The 15,476-nt window shown below is 46.2% G+C and overlaps 2 protein-coding genes across 2 annotated transcripts in view; both read left to right on the top strand.

Annotated features, from left to right (window-relative positions):
* The first annotated feature begins 529 nt into the window (after positions 1 to 529).
* Positions 530 to 6,723, top strand: alg14 (ALG14 UDP-N-acetylglucosaminyltransferase subunit). Its single transcript, XM_005752698.2, has 4 exons — positions 530 to 813; positions 4,325 to 4,470; positions 5,405 to 5,527; positions 6,434 to 6,723. The coding sequence occupies exons 1-4, from the start codon at positions 672 to 674 to the stop codon at positions 6,662 to 6,664; spliced, it is 642 nt and encodes a 213-aa protein (XP_005752755.1). The 5' UTR covers positions 530 to 671; the 3' UTR covers positions 6,665 to 6,723.
* Positions 6,724 to 7,225: 502 nt separating this feature from the next.
* cnn3a (calponin 3, acidic a) overlaps positions 7,226 to 15,476 on the top strand; it is a 20,830-nt gene continuing 12,579 nt past the window's right edge. The window contains exon 1 of the mRNA XM_005752692.2: positions 7,226 to 7,477. Coding sequence (XP_005752749.1) covers positions 7,421 to 7,477 — 57 coding nt within the window. The 5' untranslated portion in view covers positions 7,226 to 7,420. The remainder of the gene's footprint in view (positions 7,478 to 15,476) is intronic.

Genomic DNA, 15,476 nt, shown 5'->3' with positions numbered 1-15,476 from the left:
TTGTTGTTGACTTCAATGTTAAAATAAGTTCTTTATGAGCGGAGAGCAGTGACAGACTCACAAACTCATGTGTAGCTTGATTTAGACACGAACACAATGACAGCAGCAGTGCTGCCTCCTGTCACACAGACACGACCCACGTGTGTATCAAAAAGTTTAGTCTTGTTATAAAATATTTGAAAACAAACAAAAATATCCGTTTTCTTCGTTTTTGTTTGGTATGACTTGAACACTGAGGGGGCGTGAGGGGGCGTGTCAGCAGCGGCCCACGGCTGCTTTCAGGTCCACAGCCCTGAGATCGTTGAAGATTCAACCTTCTTCATTCGGCACATTGAGAGTTACACGAGTACAACATGCAGTGAAATGTGTGCTGACACGCTCCTCCGCTGTGCAAAACACGCATAACATTGTTATCATTATTATTACACTTACAAATGACAATGAATTTAAAGTGAAAGTCGACGTATATTTTCCTTTCATAAGCTCCACCTCCTCAGCACACTGCAGATTTATAGGCACGTGTCCAGGACGTCTGAATAGATGTGGAAGCTAAAAACAAAGTAACGTGAACACCAAGCAGGAGCTGGCTCTGCCTACCAGCCCGCACTCAGGGCTTCACCGCCCCACGCCCTGTCTGATTTTGGCCACGCCAGGCTGCCGTAGCCGTCACGATGTTGCTGTTGGGGTTCACATCAGCAGTTTTACTTCTGTGTTTATTTTTCATCATTCGCCTTTATATCGTTGTGAAGACGGGCGCCAACTGCAAGCCTGGAAGCAAGGGTCGGGTCACTGTTCTGGTGGTCGCAGGATCAGGTAACGGCGCGGAACACGGCCCCGCTGCGTTCAAGTGTCACAGAGAAAGCGCGCTCATGTTGTTACGTTACAAACAGCCGTCAGCCGGCCTCCGTAGCTACCGGGCTACACCGGGCATGGAGCCGTGTTTCACAGTGTTTCAGCAGCACTGTGACACCGTGGCTGTATCGGACACGACACGGCGTGGACGCATGCTAATTCTAGCCATGCCACGTATCTGCTGTTTTAGCTGTGGATACTGAACGTGTTTGCTTTGTGTCGGGCAGGAGTGCGACACTTCCGCCACCGTACAAACAACATCCCCGAGCTTCCGGTACACTATACATACATCGAGTGTATAAAGGTCATTCTGGTGATTAGTGAAGTGAAAATCCGTCAAAATACTGGATTTCTCTTAATAATTCCACCCAGATTAAGCGATGCTGGTTATTTTCTATGTATTTAGTTGTTAAAAGTCCTTAGAGGCAGGAATAGTTGTATTTCCTTGAAGAAACACAGTTTGGATGCATGCGTGGATCTGTGACAGGCGTGAGTCCGCTGGTTTTCCACGCTGAGATGAGGGGAAACTGCTGAGTCAGTCATCTGTGTGAGGTTGTTGCTCTCTGCCCTCCTGCTGCACACGGACCACATGTTTGACACCCCTCTCTCCGTCTTCATTCAGAAACGTCAAACATAAACTCACACGTGGATTTTGAAGCGACTTTTTAAATGAAGTCAGTTTGTCATCAACAGTTCAGTCAGAACCTTTTCCCACTGAAAATCTCCTGATTCACTCTCAGTGGGTCTAACCAGAACCACATCCACGTGAAGGTGTTGGGCTGTGATGATTTTCACGCCACATCGTGTGGCACGTGGGCTGGTTTAAAGACACGAGTGTACGATCTGAGCACTGAGCCTGCTCCTTTCTCCAAACGTCAGCAGCATCTCTACGGGGAGAGCTCATCTCACCAAAGGATGGACTTCCAGTATGCATGAGCTTTGTCCGGCTCCAAGGCGACGTTTTTCCTTCTGAGACCCTACAGTCCATTCCTGTGTAGGTTTCTAGTGGCTGTCATGTGTGAGACTACAATTCCCAACAGTCACTAGTGTCTCTGCAGTTGTTCCTGGGTCTTTAGACACATCTCGCACTAGTTTGCTTCCTTTCCTTGTTCTGTACTGCGTGGTCCTGCTTCTCAGTGCAGTTCTTGATGTTGGGGTAACTGTGTGCTCGTGTGCATCACAGGCCCATCGCTGTGTGATGTGTTTGTATTCTTGTCTTCAGTTTCTGTCAGCTGTAGTTTGTCCCTGTTAGGTAACAGCTGAATGATTCGATTTAAAAATCCAAATTCGGAGGAATCAGAAAGTTGGTTAAATGATAACCACGAGCTTTCCTGCTGTCCATGGTAGTGACAGAGTGCTTTGGTGAGAGGAATAGTCAGCAGTATTCACATTACTCTGCTGGATTCAAACGGAGGCTCTGACGTATCAACTCAGGCTTCATCTTGAGAAGTGTTGCTGAGCATGCTCACTGGAATTGGGTGCAGGTCTGAAACGTGCAGCCAACACGACCGTTAGCCAATGAATGTGCAGTGTTCCTGGTCTCAGTGGTGAAAATACTCAGCTTAATGCTGACGATCCAGTACAGTCTGGAGCGTAGAGCTGGTCCTGGGGTGTAGCTCTGCAGCTCAGTCTTAGTTATATACAGTGAAATTACAACAGCAGTTATCTTCACACGTAACGACCCTACGGTGTTAGCGAGAAACCACAACAATCAAAAGAAAGAAAGAAGAAAGAAAGAAAGTGTACTTTATTGGTCCCCGTAGGGAAAATCCCTCTCTGCATTTAACCCATTCACTCAGTGAAGCAGTGGGCAGCCATTGGGCGCCCGGGGAGCAGTGTGTAGGGACGGTACCTTGCTCAGGGGTACCTCAGGGTAGCTGTTCAGGGGAATCGAACCCCGACCCCCGACAAAAGATCCCCTATGAGCGAGCACTTGGTGACAGTGAGACAAAAAGCTCCCTTTTAACAGGAAGTGACCTCAAACAGAACCAGGATCACTGGACTAAAGTATGGGAGAGAGACTCCAAAGGCTAATGACATGCAGTAATAGCACATATACTATAGACAGCATGAGAAAGCTGCTTCTGCAGGGGTCATATGATAATCCGGTTGTTCAGTGATGACGTGACGAATCCTACTTCCGGGCCTAAAGTAGTCTGCGTTTAATATGGCTTTTGTGTTGTTAACATGTTTAATGTATTTTCTTCTATTTGATCTCAAAAAGCTCCTAAAACAGTCAGTGATCCCTGTTGACCTCCCTCGGCTTTTATTACCGCTAATCATTTATTTAAGCTCAGTTTTTAAAACCTTAGGATGTAACTACAGCCCAGCCCATGCAGCAGTACATGAATGACTAACCTCGTATTGTGGATGGATTATCTCAGTTGTTCTCCTGGCTGAAGTTTGGTCCTTTTACAGCATCCTGCCATGCGATTACATTTGTTCCTGACCACCGAGAACACTCACGTTAACTTTTATCGAGTGGAAAAAAAGTTAGCTTGTTTATATTATGCTAACATAGCTGTGTCGCTAGCGGTCACGTAGCAAATCATTATATACCAGCTAGCCCAACTTCAGTAACCCTACAAACGTCACTGCTGTTTAGTTTTCTGTCTTCATTTATGTTGGAAGTGATAACAGAGCTGTACGTTTTTAATTTGTTTCCAAAACCCCGCAGTCAGGACATGCTATATTGTATTTAGATAGAAGCTAGCGAGCTAACTCCCTGCTAACTTCTAACTCCGTTAAATGTCATAAATTCCGTTTTCATGGATGCCTGGATGTTAAACTCAATTGTTACACCTGGTAGAGCAGAACGCTGATCATTTTATTAAAGATGAAAGACTTTAGACAGTTTTTCAACTCTCAGTAATGCCATAGTGATCGTTTGATATATGGACCTGCAGCGGAGTTTAGGTCCAGACACGGCTAGTGACGTCAGACTGAACAACCGGATACTCAGAGGTCTCTGAGGTCTGATGGGGCTCGGCCGTTTTGGGGAGATTGGAGTCGTCGTAGAAACAGTTTGTAGTCATTATGGGAACCTGCTGATGTGAGAATGACGTATAAACTATGATAAAGCATTTATAATGTAATGTCACATTTGACCTCTGACCTCTTCTTTAAGGTCAGTAGACCGATGTGAAGTTCAAAGTGATAATGATGCTTTATAGAGCTGTTGGTCCTAGATGCTGAGCAGACTCCTGGCTGTTTCTGGCCACGTGCACGTCCAACACTGTCAGTGATGTCCTGTGGTGTGTCCTCGCTGCCGCTTCACGCCCAGCACCGACTGACCTGTTTGAACTCATGCTGGGATGAAACATACTTTCTAAATCAAATTGAATGTCTGTCTTTATTAAGTGTCCATCTAAAGATGAGCGTGTATGACGAGCGCAGTGAGGACTAAGAGTTCAGTGTCCTCCAGGTCGTGGTTAACCTTGTAACTGCTGCTGTGCTTCTTTCTGATTTGTAGGTGGTCATACCACAGAGGTCCTGCACCTGCTGCAGTGCATGTCTGCAGCCTACACACCTCGACACTATGTCCTCGCAGACACAGACAGGATGAGCGAGGAGAAAATTTGCACGTTTGAAAGCCTCAAACAACAGTCGGACTCACAGGTACGCATGATGGAGCTTTTGGTTCTAACTCAGTGTGGTGATGCACAGCGAGAGCTCACTGAGCTCTGTGGTCTCCATGGCCCAGCAGCTGCACCCCAGCACAGTGCAGAGGTTCAGATACAGCAAAGCGTGCCACCGCTGGACTCTGCAGAGGACTTGCTGCTCCCACGGGACTGCATCATCATAGGCAGGAGAGTCCTGACAGCAGCAGGCTCACACACTGGAAGAGTTACTTATTTCCTGTCCTTCAGGAAAGTATCACACTGTGACAGTACTCCACTGCCAGGCAAAGAGCACATCAGCAAAACAGAAAGTAAAGTTTGTCCTGTTGGCCACCAGCGTTTCTGAAGTAATCCTGTTACTGGTTTAAGCTGTCTACAGAAGCGCACGATCTGATATCCTCGTGTTGGTGTTGTTCCCAGATCATCATGAAAATGTTCCAGGTTCAACATTGCAAGTGACCAATCAGAATGTTGTGACGTCATACTTTTGCTACTTCGGGAAAAACCGGCGTAAAACAAAAAACTGTAGTTAAGCTGCGAGAAACCGCCTCTGTCCGCCGATCAACGGACCCTGACCCTGACCCTGACCGTAACCCTTTAATAAACAGTAAGCAGAACTGATATTGTCCTCGCAACATTGGAATTTCATAAATGCACGAATGGCTTGGCGCGCAAAGGAATAACGTCACAACAAAGTGATTGGTCACTTGCAACGTTGAACCTGGAACAACATTTTCATGGTCTGGGAACAACACGAGCACGAGGATATCAGATCATCCCTACAGAAGCACGTCCTCGTGTGTCTCACAGGTCCAGGCGTGTGGTTGGTTTCTGTTTGTCTTCAGTCCCTGTCAGCTTACAGCTCAGTGAATCCATTTAAACATCTAATGTCAAATTCAGACGAATGTGACGCACACTTGTTTGTTCCTCAGTTCACCATCTGTCGGATCCCACGGAGCCGCGAGGTGCACCAGTCCTGGAGCTCGTCTGTCGTCAGCACTCTCGATGCCCTGTGCTATTCCCTGCCTCTGGTGTTCAGGCTCAGACCGGACATGGTGAGTGGAGCAGGCTGTAGTGAACAGTGGCTCACACAGCGGTGGTTAGCACGCTGCAGCTGAAGGCATGTTACCAACGGAATATCCCATCCGTTATATTTGAGTCACAAATACTGTGTGTTGTTAATGAGCGACAGTAAATGGAGAGAAAACGGCTTCTCACTGGTTTCGCTTTACAAAAACATTTGTTTCTGCTGAAAAACTGCTTCTGTTCAAACGCTGGCTGTTTCAGGTCTGTTTTAGTCGCAGCTGAAACGCTGGCGCTTACGTGGCGACGGCGCCGAGCGCTAAACGAAGCGTCGAAGCAAAGGATCATTTTCTGATCAACTTATCGCTGCAGCCCTGCTGCTGTAAGAAGGTTTGTGCAGGGAAACAGACGGCTGAGAGGTGTGGGTGTAAGCTGGCTGCAGAGTGGGGCTCTGCATGCAGAGGAGCTGTATGATTACTTCTCCAGACTCCACGGCAGCTTTCCTGTAAACTCCACCAGCCTCCTTCAGTGCTGAGGCCTCGTACTTACTCAGCCCCTCCCTTTGTCTCACTGAACGCAGTCCTCGGTGAGTCAAACGCGTATCTGTTTGAAACATTCTGATGCATTTGTGGTTTGAGACGGTTCAGCTCAGCCGGGTTTGGCCTTAAATATGTTCGGTAAGCTCCAAACCCCAACATGTGTCAGGGTTTCCCTCTTTGACTCTCACAGTTTCTACTGAAGGACCTGAGGAGGGGAGGTCACTGTGTGAGAGCAGAGGCTGCATGTCCGAGTCGTCCTGTGATGACAGGGAGTGCACATGAGCCGATCCAGAATGGCCTTTGAGCCAGTCTTTGTCACATGACACACAGTTTTGTAACAGATGTACAGAATAACCTCTTTCCACGGATGTGTGCCCGCCCCCCTGTCTGTGTTTTCAGGTGCTGTGTAACGGCCCGGGGACCTGCATTCCCCTGTGTGTAGCAGGACTCCTCCTTGGGATTCTGGGAATAAAGAAAGTCCTGATAGTTTACGCTGAGAGTATTTGCCGTGTCCAGACGTTGTCGCTCACTGGGAAGATCCTGTATCCTGTATCCGACTACTTCTTTGTACAGTGGTCGTCTCTGAGGGACAAATACCCCAAATCCATTTTCCTGGGAAGAATGGTGTGAAAGTGTCCGATCCACACGGACTCATTCCTGCTGTGTGATGAATAAATGCTGTGTCTGTATTGTTGAGTTGTTTGTGCCATTATTTACTCTCACTACTATTAAACTACTCTGAAAACAATGCAGTGAAGGTGAAACTGCTGCACCTGCGCATCGCTGGGGAGGCTGATCGTTATCTGTCCGACGTGGCATCACGTGTGATCGCTGTGGAGCCCACACCGAGCACGAGTCCCTGCATGAGAGGAGAAAGATGGACACCATGTCCACCCGCACATTCCAGGATCACCACAGTGCACGTGGGTTAGCATGTTTTCCCTGACAGTACACACGCGTGTGTCTCATGAAGCTGAACGCAGCGAGGCCTGTTAGTAAGCCCACGCGCAGCCTCTGCTTCCACGGCACGGTGGGGAAAGGAGCGGGTGAGATCTGTGTGTTTCTCGGGTGCTGTGGGACTTGGTTAAAGCCGCACCAGCTTTTCGTTTCCAGCCAGCCTGCAGACCAAAGCTGAGCTGAACAGGATTCCTAAACATGATCCCGGTGTGGAAAGTTTTGGTCATGTGTGGAAGTTGTACTCATGCAGGGCTTTCAGGATGCAGCCGACACTGAGGGGAGGGGACAGGAGGCGGGGGGCTGACCGCGCTCTCGCCTCGCGCACTGCTTGAGCTCCCGTCGGGCCGAAACAGTCGCTGAGAATCCGTCTTTTCCACAGACGACTCCGCGGACTTTGCGAGTAATCCCGTGGGTCACAAAAGCGCCACGATGACTCACTTTAATAAGGGACCAGCCTACGGCCTGTCTGCTGAAGTCAAGAGCAAAGTAAGTGCTTCGGTCGCGTCTTTACTTTGTCTCACGTTTCCTTCGCTTTCAGACTTTTTGTGTGGATGCTAGAAGCCCGCGGGCCTGTCGGTGTGTCTCGCTGTGGGCCGAACACGAGAGTCTAAACAAAGGTTCGGTCCTCTTTGAACGCGCCGAACGTTCCCGAGCTTGTTCCCGGCGCTCGGGAACTTTTCCCTTCGTGTCCAGCACGAAGAAAGACGCGGGGAGCGTTACTGTGACCGCAGCCGCCTCGGTGCCAAGCGCTGCTTTTACGCCTTTAAAGCGTTTGAAACAGTTTGTTGAACTTCTGATGAGATGTTTGATGAAGATGTTTGATGAAGATGTTTGATGACGAGAAGCTAAACGGGATCTGTGGAGCAGCTGGGAGGAGCCCGGACACACTGATGCTTCCATGTTGCCTCAGATTTTAGGAGCAGACTTAGAACAGCAGTCAGTGTCGTGGCAAATATTCAGAGGAACCAAACCATCTGTTAGTTTCACGACAAACGCGTCGTGTCTTTGCTCTCGGTCTCCGTGGACAGTCTGTGAGGGATGGCTGAAGGATGACGCCATCAGAAACACGTACAAACGCGCACTCTCCACGAAGTACGCGTTTCTTCTGTCTGCTCCTCACAATGCCTCCATCTGTTACTGCGTGTTCACGATGCCCCGTGAGATTTACATTACCCACGCCACGCATGACTCGCTGCATGGAGGGACTTCTGCAAACTTGGGATTTGAAAGTCCGCCAAAATGAAGTAAAGGACTTTCGAGAGCGTTGATTTGAAAACACATCTTTTGTGTAAGCATGAGAAGTTGGTGGGCACGCTGCCAGTCTGCGTGTGTGTGGACGAGTTAGTGTTTTTGGCTGTTCGTGTGCCAGGACGTTTGTTTGCCTTTGGCCTCGTCTTCTGTCCTGTCAGCAGTCCGAGATTTTAACAACGAATGACATGATGTTCCCCACGTCAGCCAAAGGCTCTGTCCCTGTGGTTCTTCAGCATCACAATGATGGTCTGAAGGCAAAAAAAAGATACACAACAGGTTTCCTTTACCAAGTGGATCATCACGGCCTAGCCATAGTGGTCCGTTTGATTGACCTTTATTATTATTATGTATTTATTTTATTTTCAGTTGTTGCAGACGGGACAGACATGACTGGGGGAAGATAGAAAAACACAGGGGAAGAGGGAGAAAAGGCACTTTTCACCTGGATCACCTGTTGAGAGAAAGGAAACAAGCAAAAAACGAGCAGCATAATAAACACAACAGCATCACAATAATCTAGCTGACAGTAGATATTAAATATTGAATGTTATTGTGCAGCACGCAGGACTGACAGCGCTCAATGTGCTTTGAGGTAGCAGCCAAGAAATGTGTAGTTTGTGTCTGTGCACGCCTGTGTGCACGCCTGTGTGCACGCCTGTGTGCACCAGCACGCTTGTATTCAAAAGGTTTGTCTATGTAACGATCTGCTAATGTCTTGTGATTGACAGGCCACTAGGTCGTGAGTCTGTGCTTCTGGAACACAGAATGACACCGATTTATAAAACAGACCTATTTTTTATTCAGGACGACCCAAAGTCAGTGACAGAGCCCAAAAACAAAGAAGGAAGATGCTCACAGACTGCAAGAGAAACGTTTTCCCATGAGCTTATTTTAATCAATATTTCGATCACCACAGTCATCTGGCTGCAGATTAGTAGTAGTATTTATTTATTGTCATTGTCAAGAACAATGAAATTGCGTTTCCATCCGTGTTTCCCGTCTACAGCTGATAAAATGTGGCAAAGCCAGCGTGCCAGTTTCATCAGAGGATGAACTTTAGGCTCTGTGGTGATGCCACTGCAGACGCTTCCCTACAAGCACACAAACTATGTGTGTCAGTCTTAACATGAACAAACAATTAGTCCTTGTGACCTAAATCAGTCTCCTCAGAACTTAAGCTCAGCATCTGGAGATGCAGGTGAGCATGTGAAGCTCCATCAGACTGTTTCTGATGATGGACATTATGAAAGCAGCTGCTGGTTAGCTTTGACTGTTGGTTAGCTGCTAATGCTGTTTGAGTCACATTCATGGTACAGACTGTAGTCACATGGCTCTGTGCCAAAACACAGGACATACAACAGCAGCCATAGAAACCGCAGACTTGTACACTGCAGCTAGTCTCACGTCTGTCTGACACTCGGCGAGCATCAACTTCTGTTTGGACGGTGGACAGCTTTCTGATTTTGTGTGTTAACCTTCAGTGTAAGAAAGACGCCTCCTGGGATATCACCTGGTATACAGCTGTCACTGCTCAGCACAAACCTCAGTATCAGAGCTTCAGCAAAGGAAATGCATCAGTCAGCTTTTGTTGCTCTTCACCATGAAACAAAGAAACACAGAGTGAACATGAAGCAACCGGTTTAACGTGAGAGGAAGAAGCGTCTGTTGGTCAGTAACTCAAAAATGGGAGGCACAAATAAATGTGCCAGAGTGTCCGTCAGCATACCGAACCAGCAGTGTGGATACAGTCCAGTCACACAAGTCCTGCACTGTAGTGACGTATCAGCAACAAGTGTGTGTGCACAGCTTTTAGCTGTCGCACGTCCTCCTCCCAGAGCCTGTTTCTCTTTGTCATATCAGTGTGACCAACAACGGCCACATTACCACCTACTTAAATGATCAATTCCATCCTAATACAGAGCTGCAGCCAATACAAGGCCACCGGTGCTGCGCCGGAACGTTCCAGGTGAACTTCCAGGATTTGCTTCCTGTGAAGGATAGTAAATGATTACCTGGATCACAACACAGCAATGGGACGAATGCACTCAGCCCGACTGCCCTCCCGTTCATCCAGGCGTGTGCTGACGTTAGCATTGGCAGTATCAAAGAAGCATCTGTGAAACAGGCCAGGAATCTGTGCAGCTTTTATATTAGTAAAAATTTCCCAGAGCCCAAAAATGTCTAAATATTTAAAGTGTTTTCCATCATCACAGTGGAAACGGGGAAACACTAGTGTACTTTACACAGTGTGTTTGTACAGAGGGAACGTCATATCGAAGCTCTGTGAGTTTGTTGGCTCACACACTTTTCTATGTGTGTTTCATATAGACATGAATGGAGGGGAGGCTTTCTGTGTGTTACCGTTTCCTTTTTGATGACATGCTGAGAGGAACCACCACGGTTCCTTTGTGTGCTCGCATGAAAAACACGTGGAAGCTCCTGATGCCGTCAGTGGTTCCCAAACCTTTTTTGCTAGGCCCTCCTTAATTTTACAAGAATATTCAACATCACTGTCAATACGTTTTTCCAAAAATGTCTCTGTGTGCAAAGTGGGTTTAAAAACCTCAAACTGTGGGATACAGTGTGTCCATGATTTGAAGCGGGGAACAAACTGGCAGGATCTGTGTTTGTGCCAAGGTCGGTATCACCGACACAATGTGTTCCTCCTGCGTCAGTGGCTGGACACGGGATCCAGTTCACTGCATTATAGAGAGTTAGACGGGGAAGTAGTGATGTTTTAGTTTTGTGAACGGTGAGTGTCGTTACATCGCCATTCTGTGGAAGCCAACAGCAACAGAAAAAGTATCCATGACTCCAAATTTCGAGTCATTTGCTCTGTCAATCAGTAATCCACGTGGAACGCGCACTCAAAACCGGGTCGCAACAACTTGGCGCTTTCGAGAGTACGTTTGCTGATAGTAACGCTAATAATTCAGCTAATAACACAAGGATTTCATCATTTGTGAAGCCAAGCTGAAAATAATCAGCAATTTGTGCATTCATGACTGTAATCCTGGTAGCTTAGCTGTAGCATTTGTAGCTGAGGGCTTCAGCTTCCGGGTAACAAGGAAATGACGCCATTCACGTAGATTACTGACTAACTCGAAATTTTGAGAAAATAACTCAAAATTTGGAGTTATGTGGATACTTTTTTTTTTTTTAGTGGTGGAAACGGGCCTCCATACCATTCAGTTTGAGGGTTACAACAGAAAATTATATATTTATTGTTCTCACGTGGTGTTGGACGGGACTATTTTAACAAACGAAGGACATTTTGCCCGATAATTACTTTTATCCTCCTGTAACTGTACAAAGTGCTAACATCTCCAAAGTTTCAGGAGTAGTTAGTCGTTATAAGAAGTGTTTGTGAACTAAAAATCAAGAATGTGGGATCCTGTTTGTCCGTGATTTGGAGAGCCCAGTGCTGCTCCCCACGCAGGGGAAACTCCTTCTGTCGGCACGACAGCTGCTCTTCTAGTCTTTGGCTTGGAAGCATCTTTGACGATGCTTCAACCTCTGCTTTGCGTTTGTGTCCATTATACTAGCAGTGTTTTCTTATAAAAACCATACTGCGCCCCCCCTGCAATGGCTCTGTGCCCGCCACTCTGGGAACCACTGCACTACATCATGATTACTCTGAAAGCAGCATCGTGCACTGCTTGAAAGTAACACTCTCTCTGAAAGTTGAAGCACAGATAAAGCCTTGATCAGAGACAGGAGAATGAAGCATGTCCTACGGCAGGCCGGGCGTCCTACGGCAGGCCGGGCGTCCTACGGCAGGCCGGGCGTCCGACGGCAGGCCGGGCGTCCGACGGCAGGCCGGGCGTCCGACGGCAGGCTGGTGCTCTCCCATTTTAAACAGGTTTTTAGGATGCTGTCATATTGCCGTGTGCTCTGATAATGGTGTCGATGTAAGAACTGGATATGATTCCCTACCAAAGTTCTGGATTTTGAGTCACGTTGGTGTGAAGTAGAGCTGGGCGATAGAACGATAACGATATGTATCGCGATATAACTTTTACTCGATAGAGAAATTAAGCTATCGCGATAGACCTCGCCGCTCTTGTCCTCTTAAAAAAAAAAAAAAAAAAAAGTCAGCCAATCCAAATTAAGTAGCGCAGAGCCGAACCAATCACAGCCGCAGCGTCACGTTGCGTGACTTGTTACATACAGCACAAGTGCCAAGCCGCAGGTGTGTTTGTTTGGGAAGCAGCCAGCGGGTAATGGAGCCAGCGCGTAATGGAGGAAATGAGTGTGCCGACTAGAAAAATCAACCGAGCGTGACCGAAGAGAAAACAGATGATGGTTCCAATGCCGGAGAGATTGTCAAACGGAAGAGCCATAGAAGTTCCGTAGTTTGAAGGTATTTCGGCTATTTCAAGTCTGACAAAAAACAGAGTAGCACTGTAAATTGTGCCGAAAGCAAGTCTGGAAATACAATAAACTGGTGCATGCGTCACACTGTGCGCCACGTTATTGTTTCGGTGAAATGAATTTCTACAATACTGTTAATTCTACTCTCTGCAGTGTTTAAATGCTTACATATACACACAGTTACTGTCCGTCCACACATACAACTCGGTTCTGCTTCTATGCCCCAGCTTTGTTTACTTTTTCCCACCGAGGCTTCTAGACTTCTGATTGGCCAACATTTCTGCACGGTTAGGAATCTAGCGCCACCTGCTGCTTTGGCATGTTCATAGCAGCGTTTTCCTTCATTTCTGCCTTTATGTGTGGACGGGATTATTTTTTAAAACGAAAACGTTTTCAAAAATACCCGTGTACGTGTGGACGTAGCCTCAGTCTCTGACTGGAAGCGCTAATTCGTCATTCGGCTTTTGTCAGACTAAAGTAACTGTTACAACTGTTTGAAAAGCTCAGCTATACAACAAGGAGAGATTGAGAATTTCCTTTTAGTTCTCAGTTTATTTGATATTGACAAAAGTTAGTCAGTTTTGTCTGTTCTTCTGTAAAACAAACTAAGATTTATTTTTAGAATTAATATTTTGTTTCTAAGTGGAATTGACAATTTAGTTTGTTTCGTTTGTTCTATTTTGAAACTTAAACGCTTTAGCGGCTGCCTTTTGTGTAGTTTGCAATATTTGCCTTTATTTATCTGAAAAAGTCTCATGTTCCTTAAGTACATCTACCCTGTTGAACTTATTATGGGAAATAAATATTTAAATAAAAACAAGCTGCTGATTATTTCACATTTTACTTGTGAGCAACGGCACATTTAAATCTTACAAATATAGTTATTTGGCTTATATCGTGATAGATATCGTTATCGCCTGAAATGAAAAAAACATATCGTGATATGAAAAAATCTCATATCGCCCAGCTCTAGTGTGAAGCCATGTTCCTTCTGAACATTTAAATATGACTTTTGTTCCCTTGTGTCAACAAAAGCAGAGCAGCAAATGGCTTCCATTGCATAACGTGCAGTCAGGAGTCCACGCTCTTATCCTGTCAGCATACATCGCATTCCTGAGATTCTTCAATGCCTCGATCCAGCCGTCCGCCCGCTACTTTTCACTCGGCTCAGTTGGCAGATCGTGTTATTCCGGTCTGTTCAGTAGACGTGCTGCATAATTCATGTCGAGTGCATCTCCTGAGTGTCATTGTTACCCTGGGCTCTGATTGATCCGCTATGGAAATCTTATTTATTACGATATGTTTGATTTTATCGAGGTTTTTATACCCGATGGCCTAACCTGTCCTGTTTAGCTGGGCTCAGGAGTACACTAGCTTAGAGCCCCCCTGTTGGTCTTTACCTGCTGCACATGCAGCATTAGTACAGTAGCCAATGTTGCACTGGTGCTGCAGGGTTTGAATCGTATCTAACAGCCTGCAAATTGTTAATGTAACTAGTAAAGGTTATTATGGAGTTCCACAGGGTTCTGTCTACATCATACATGCTTCTCTTAGGCAGTGTCATTAGCAAGTATAGCACGTGTTCTCACTGCAGTGCAGATGACACCCAGCTCTATCCATAAGGATGACATTGATGAATATGGCAGGGATGTTTTACAGACTTGTCAACAGTTGCAGTGAGGTTTCTTTGTTGCTTTTGTGCTGAAATACCAGAATAATAGTTTGATTATATGAGTATCAGACTCGGGTTCAGTCTGTTGCCCCAGCAGTTGTGCATGCAGAATGGAGCAGCCAGTTACATAAAAGTACAATTTTCTTCATTGTGACCAAAGAATTTTACGCTGGTCTTAAAACGAAAGCAAGCATTCGACAGTTTCCAGTATTGTACCATTTATTTCACTGGTTTTCTATTACAGTGTAACGTTGTTTCCTGTTGTGTGCTCAGCACGAGTGCTGGACTGAAACCTGCTGTTTGATATCATCATGTGGAGACAGATTCCAGTGTGTTTTGAAAAAAACAAAGCTGCTAGTGGGCTGACAGACCAAAATAACACACATGTATGTAAAAATGCATTGTTTGAAAATGAAAACTAAATATTGAGTGAAATGTCACTATGAGCATGTATTTGATGGGGAACATGAGCTGCAGTGTCTGTGACTGGAACGTGTTCGGTTTGTTGGGTTTCAAAGATAATGTTTGAACATTTGACCAACATGTTTCACACGATGGGCACATTGTTGCATGTTTCCTCAGGCTGCTGGAGGGAAGTGCTGTGATCAGAGCTGTGAAATCCTAACATGATCGTTTAACACTGCAGTGTGTTGGTGTGATGAGTCAGACTGGTCTGGTTACTCAAACTGGAGTTCCTCCGTGCTGCTTTACTCTTTGTTCAGTAAAAATGTGAGACGGTAGTGACTGACAGCCTTGAAGCAGCTGTGCCTGAAACTAAAGCTGTGACACAATCTGAGGAGTTTGAAGCCCTGCAAGGTTTGAAACGTCAGTTCCACTGTGGAACCAGTTCAGAGTACATACGTGCACTGGTTTCACTGGTCGTGTTTCCAAATACATGCTGTTTGGTACTGATGACAGAAAAAACCAAACTGTCAACGGTGGGGAATCCTGGTCAGAATCAGACGGAGGCTGTTTGACTGGTTTTCTTGTGGCTTTTATCAGGAACTGGGAGAGGAGGCCGGACTGGTGGTCGGATAAAACGAGGTATCTGCAGAACTGTGATATTTTTATTTCTTTATTCTTATTGGCTTGTTCATTGTATTTATTGTAATAGTGGTGCTTAAAGTGTGTGTGTGTGTGTGTGTGTGTGTGTGTGTGTGTGTGTGTGTGTGTGTGTGTGTTTGGAAG

The sequence above is a fragment of the Pundamilia nyererei genome, unplaced genomic scaffold (genome assembly GCF_000239375.1).
Source record: "Pundamilia nyererei isolate P.nyererei 1_Seehausen unplaced genomic scaffold, PunNye1.0 scaffold00373, whole genome shotgun sequence".
NCBI classification, from domain to species: domain Eukaryota; kingdom Metazoa; phylum Chordata; class Actinopteri; order Cichliformes; family Cichlidae; genus Pundamilia; species Pundamilia nyererei.
This window is presented reverse-complemented; position numbering and strand designations above follow the sequence as displayed.

Coding starts and splice junctions, on each gene's coding strand:
- alg14 (XM_005752698.2), top strand. CDS start 672: ATGTTGCTGTTGGGGTTCACATCAGCAGTTTTACTTCTGTGTTTATTT. Junction 814..4,324: donor TCTGGTGGTCGCAGGATCAG/GTAACGGCGCGG, acceptor TCTGATTTGTAG/GTGGTCATACCACAGAGGTC. Junction 5,528..6,433: donor TCAGGCTCAGACCGGACATG/GTGAGTGGAGCA, acceptor CTGTGTTTTCAG/GTGCTGTGTAACGGCCCGGG.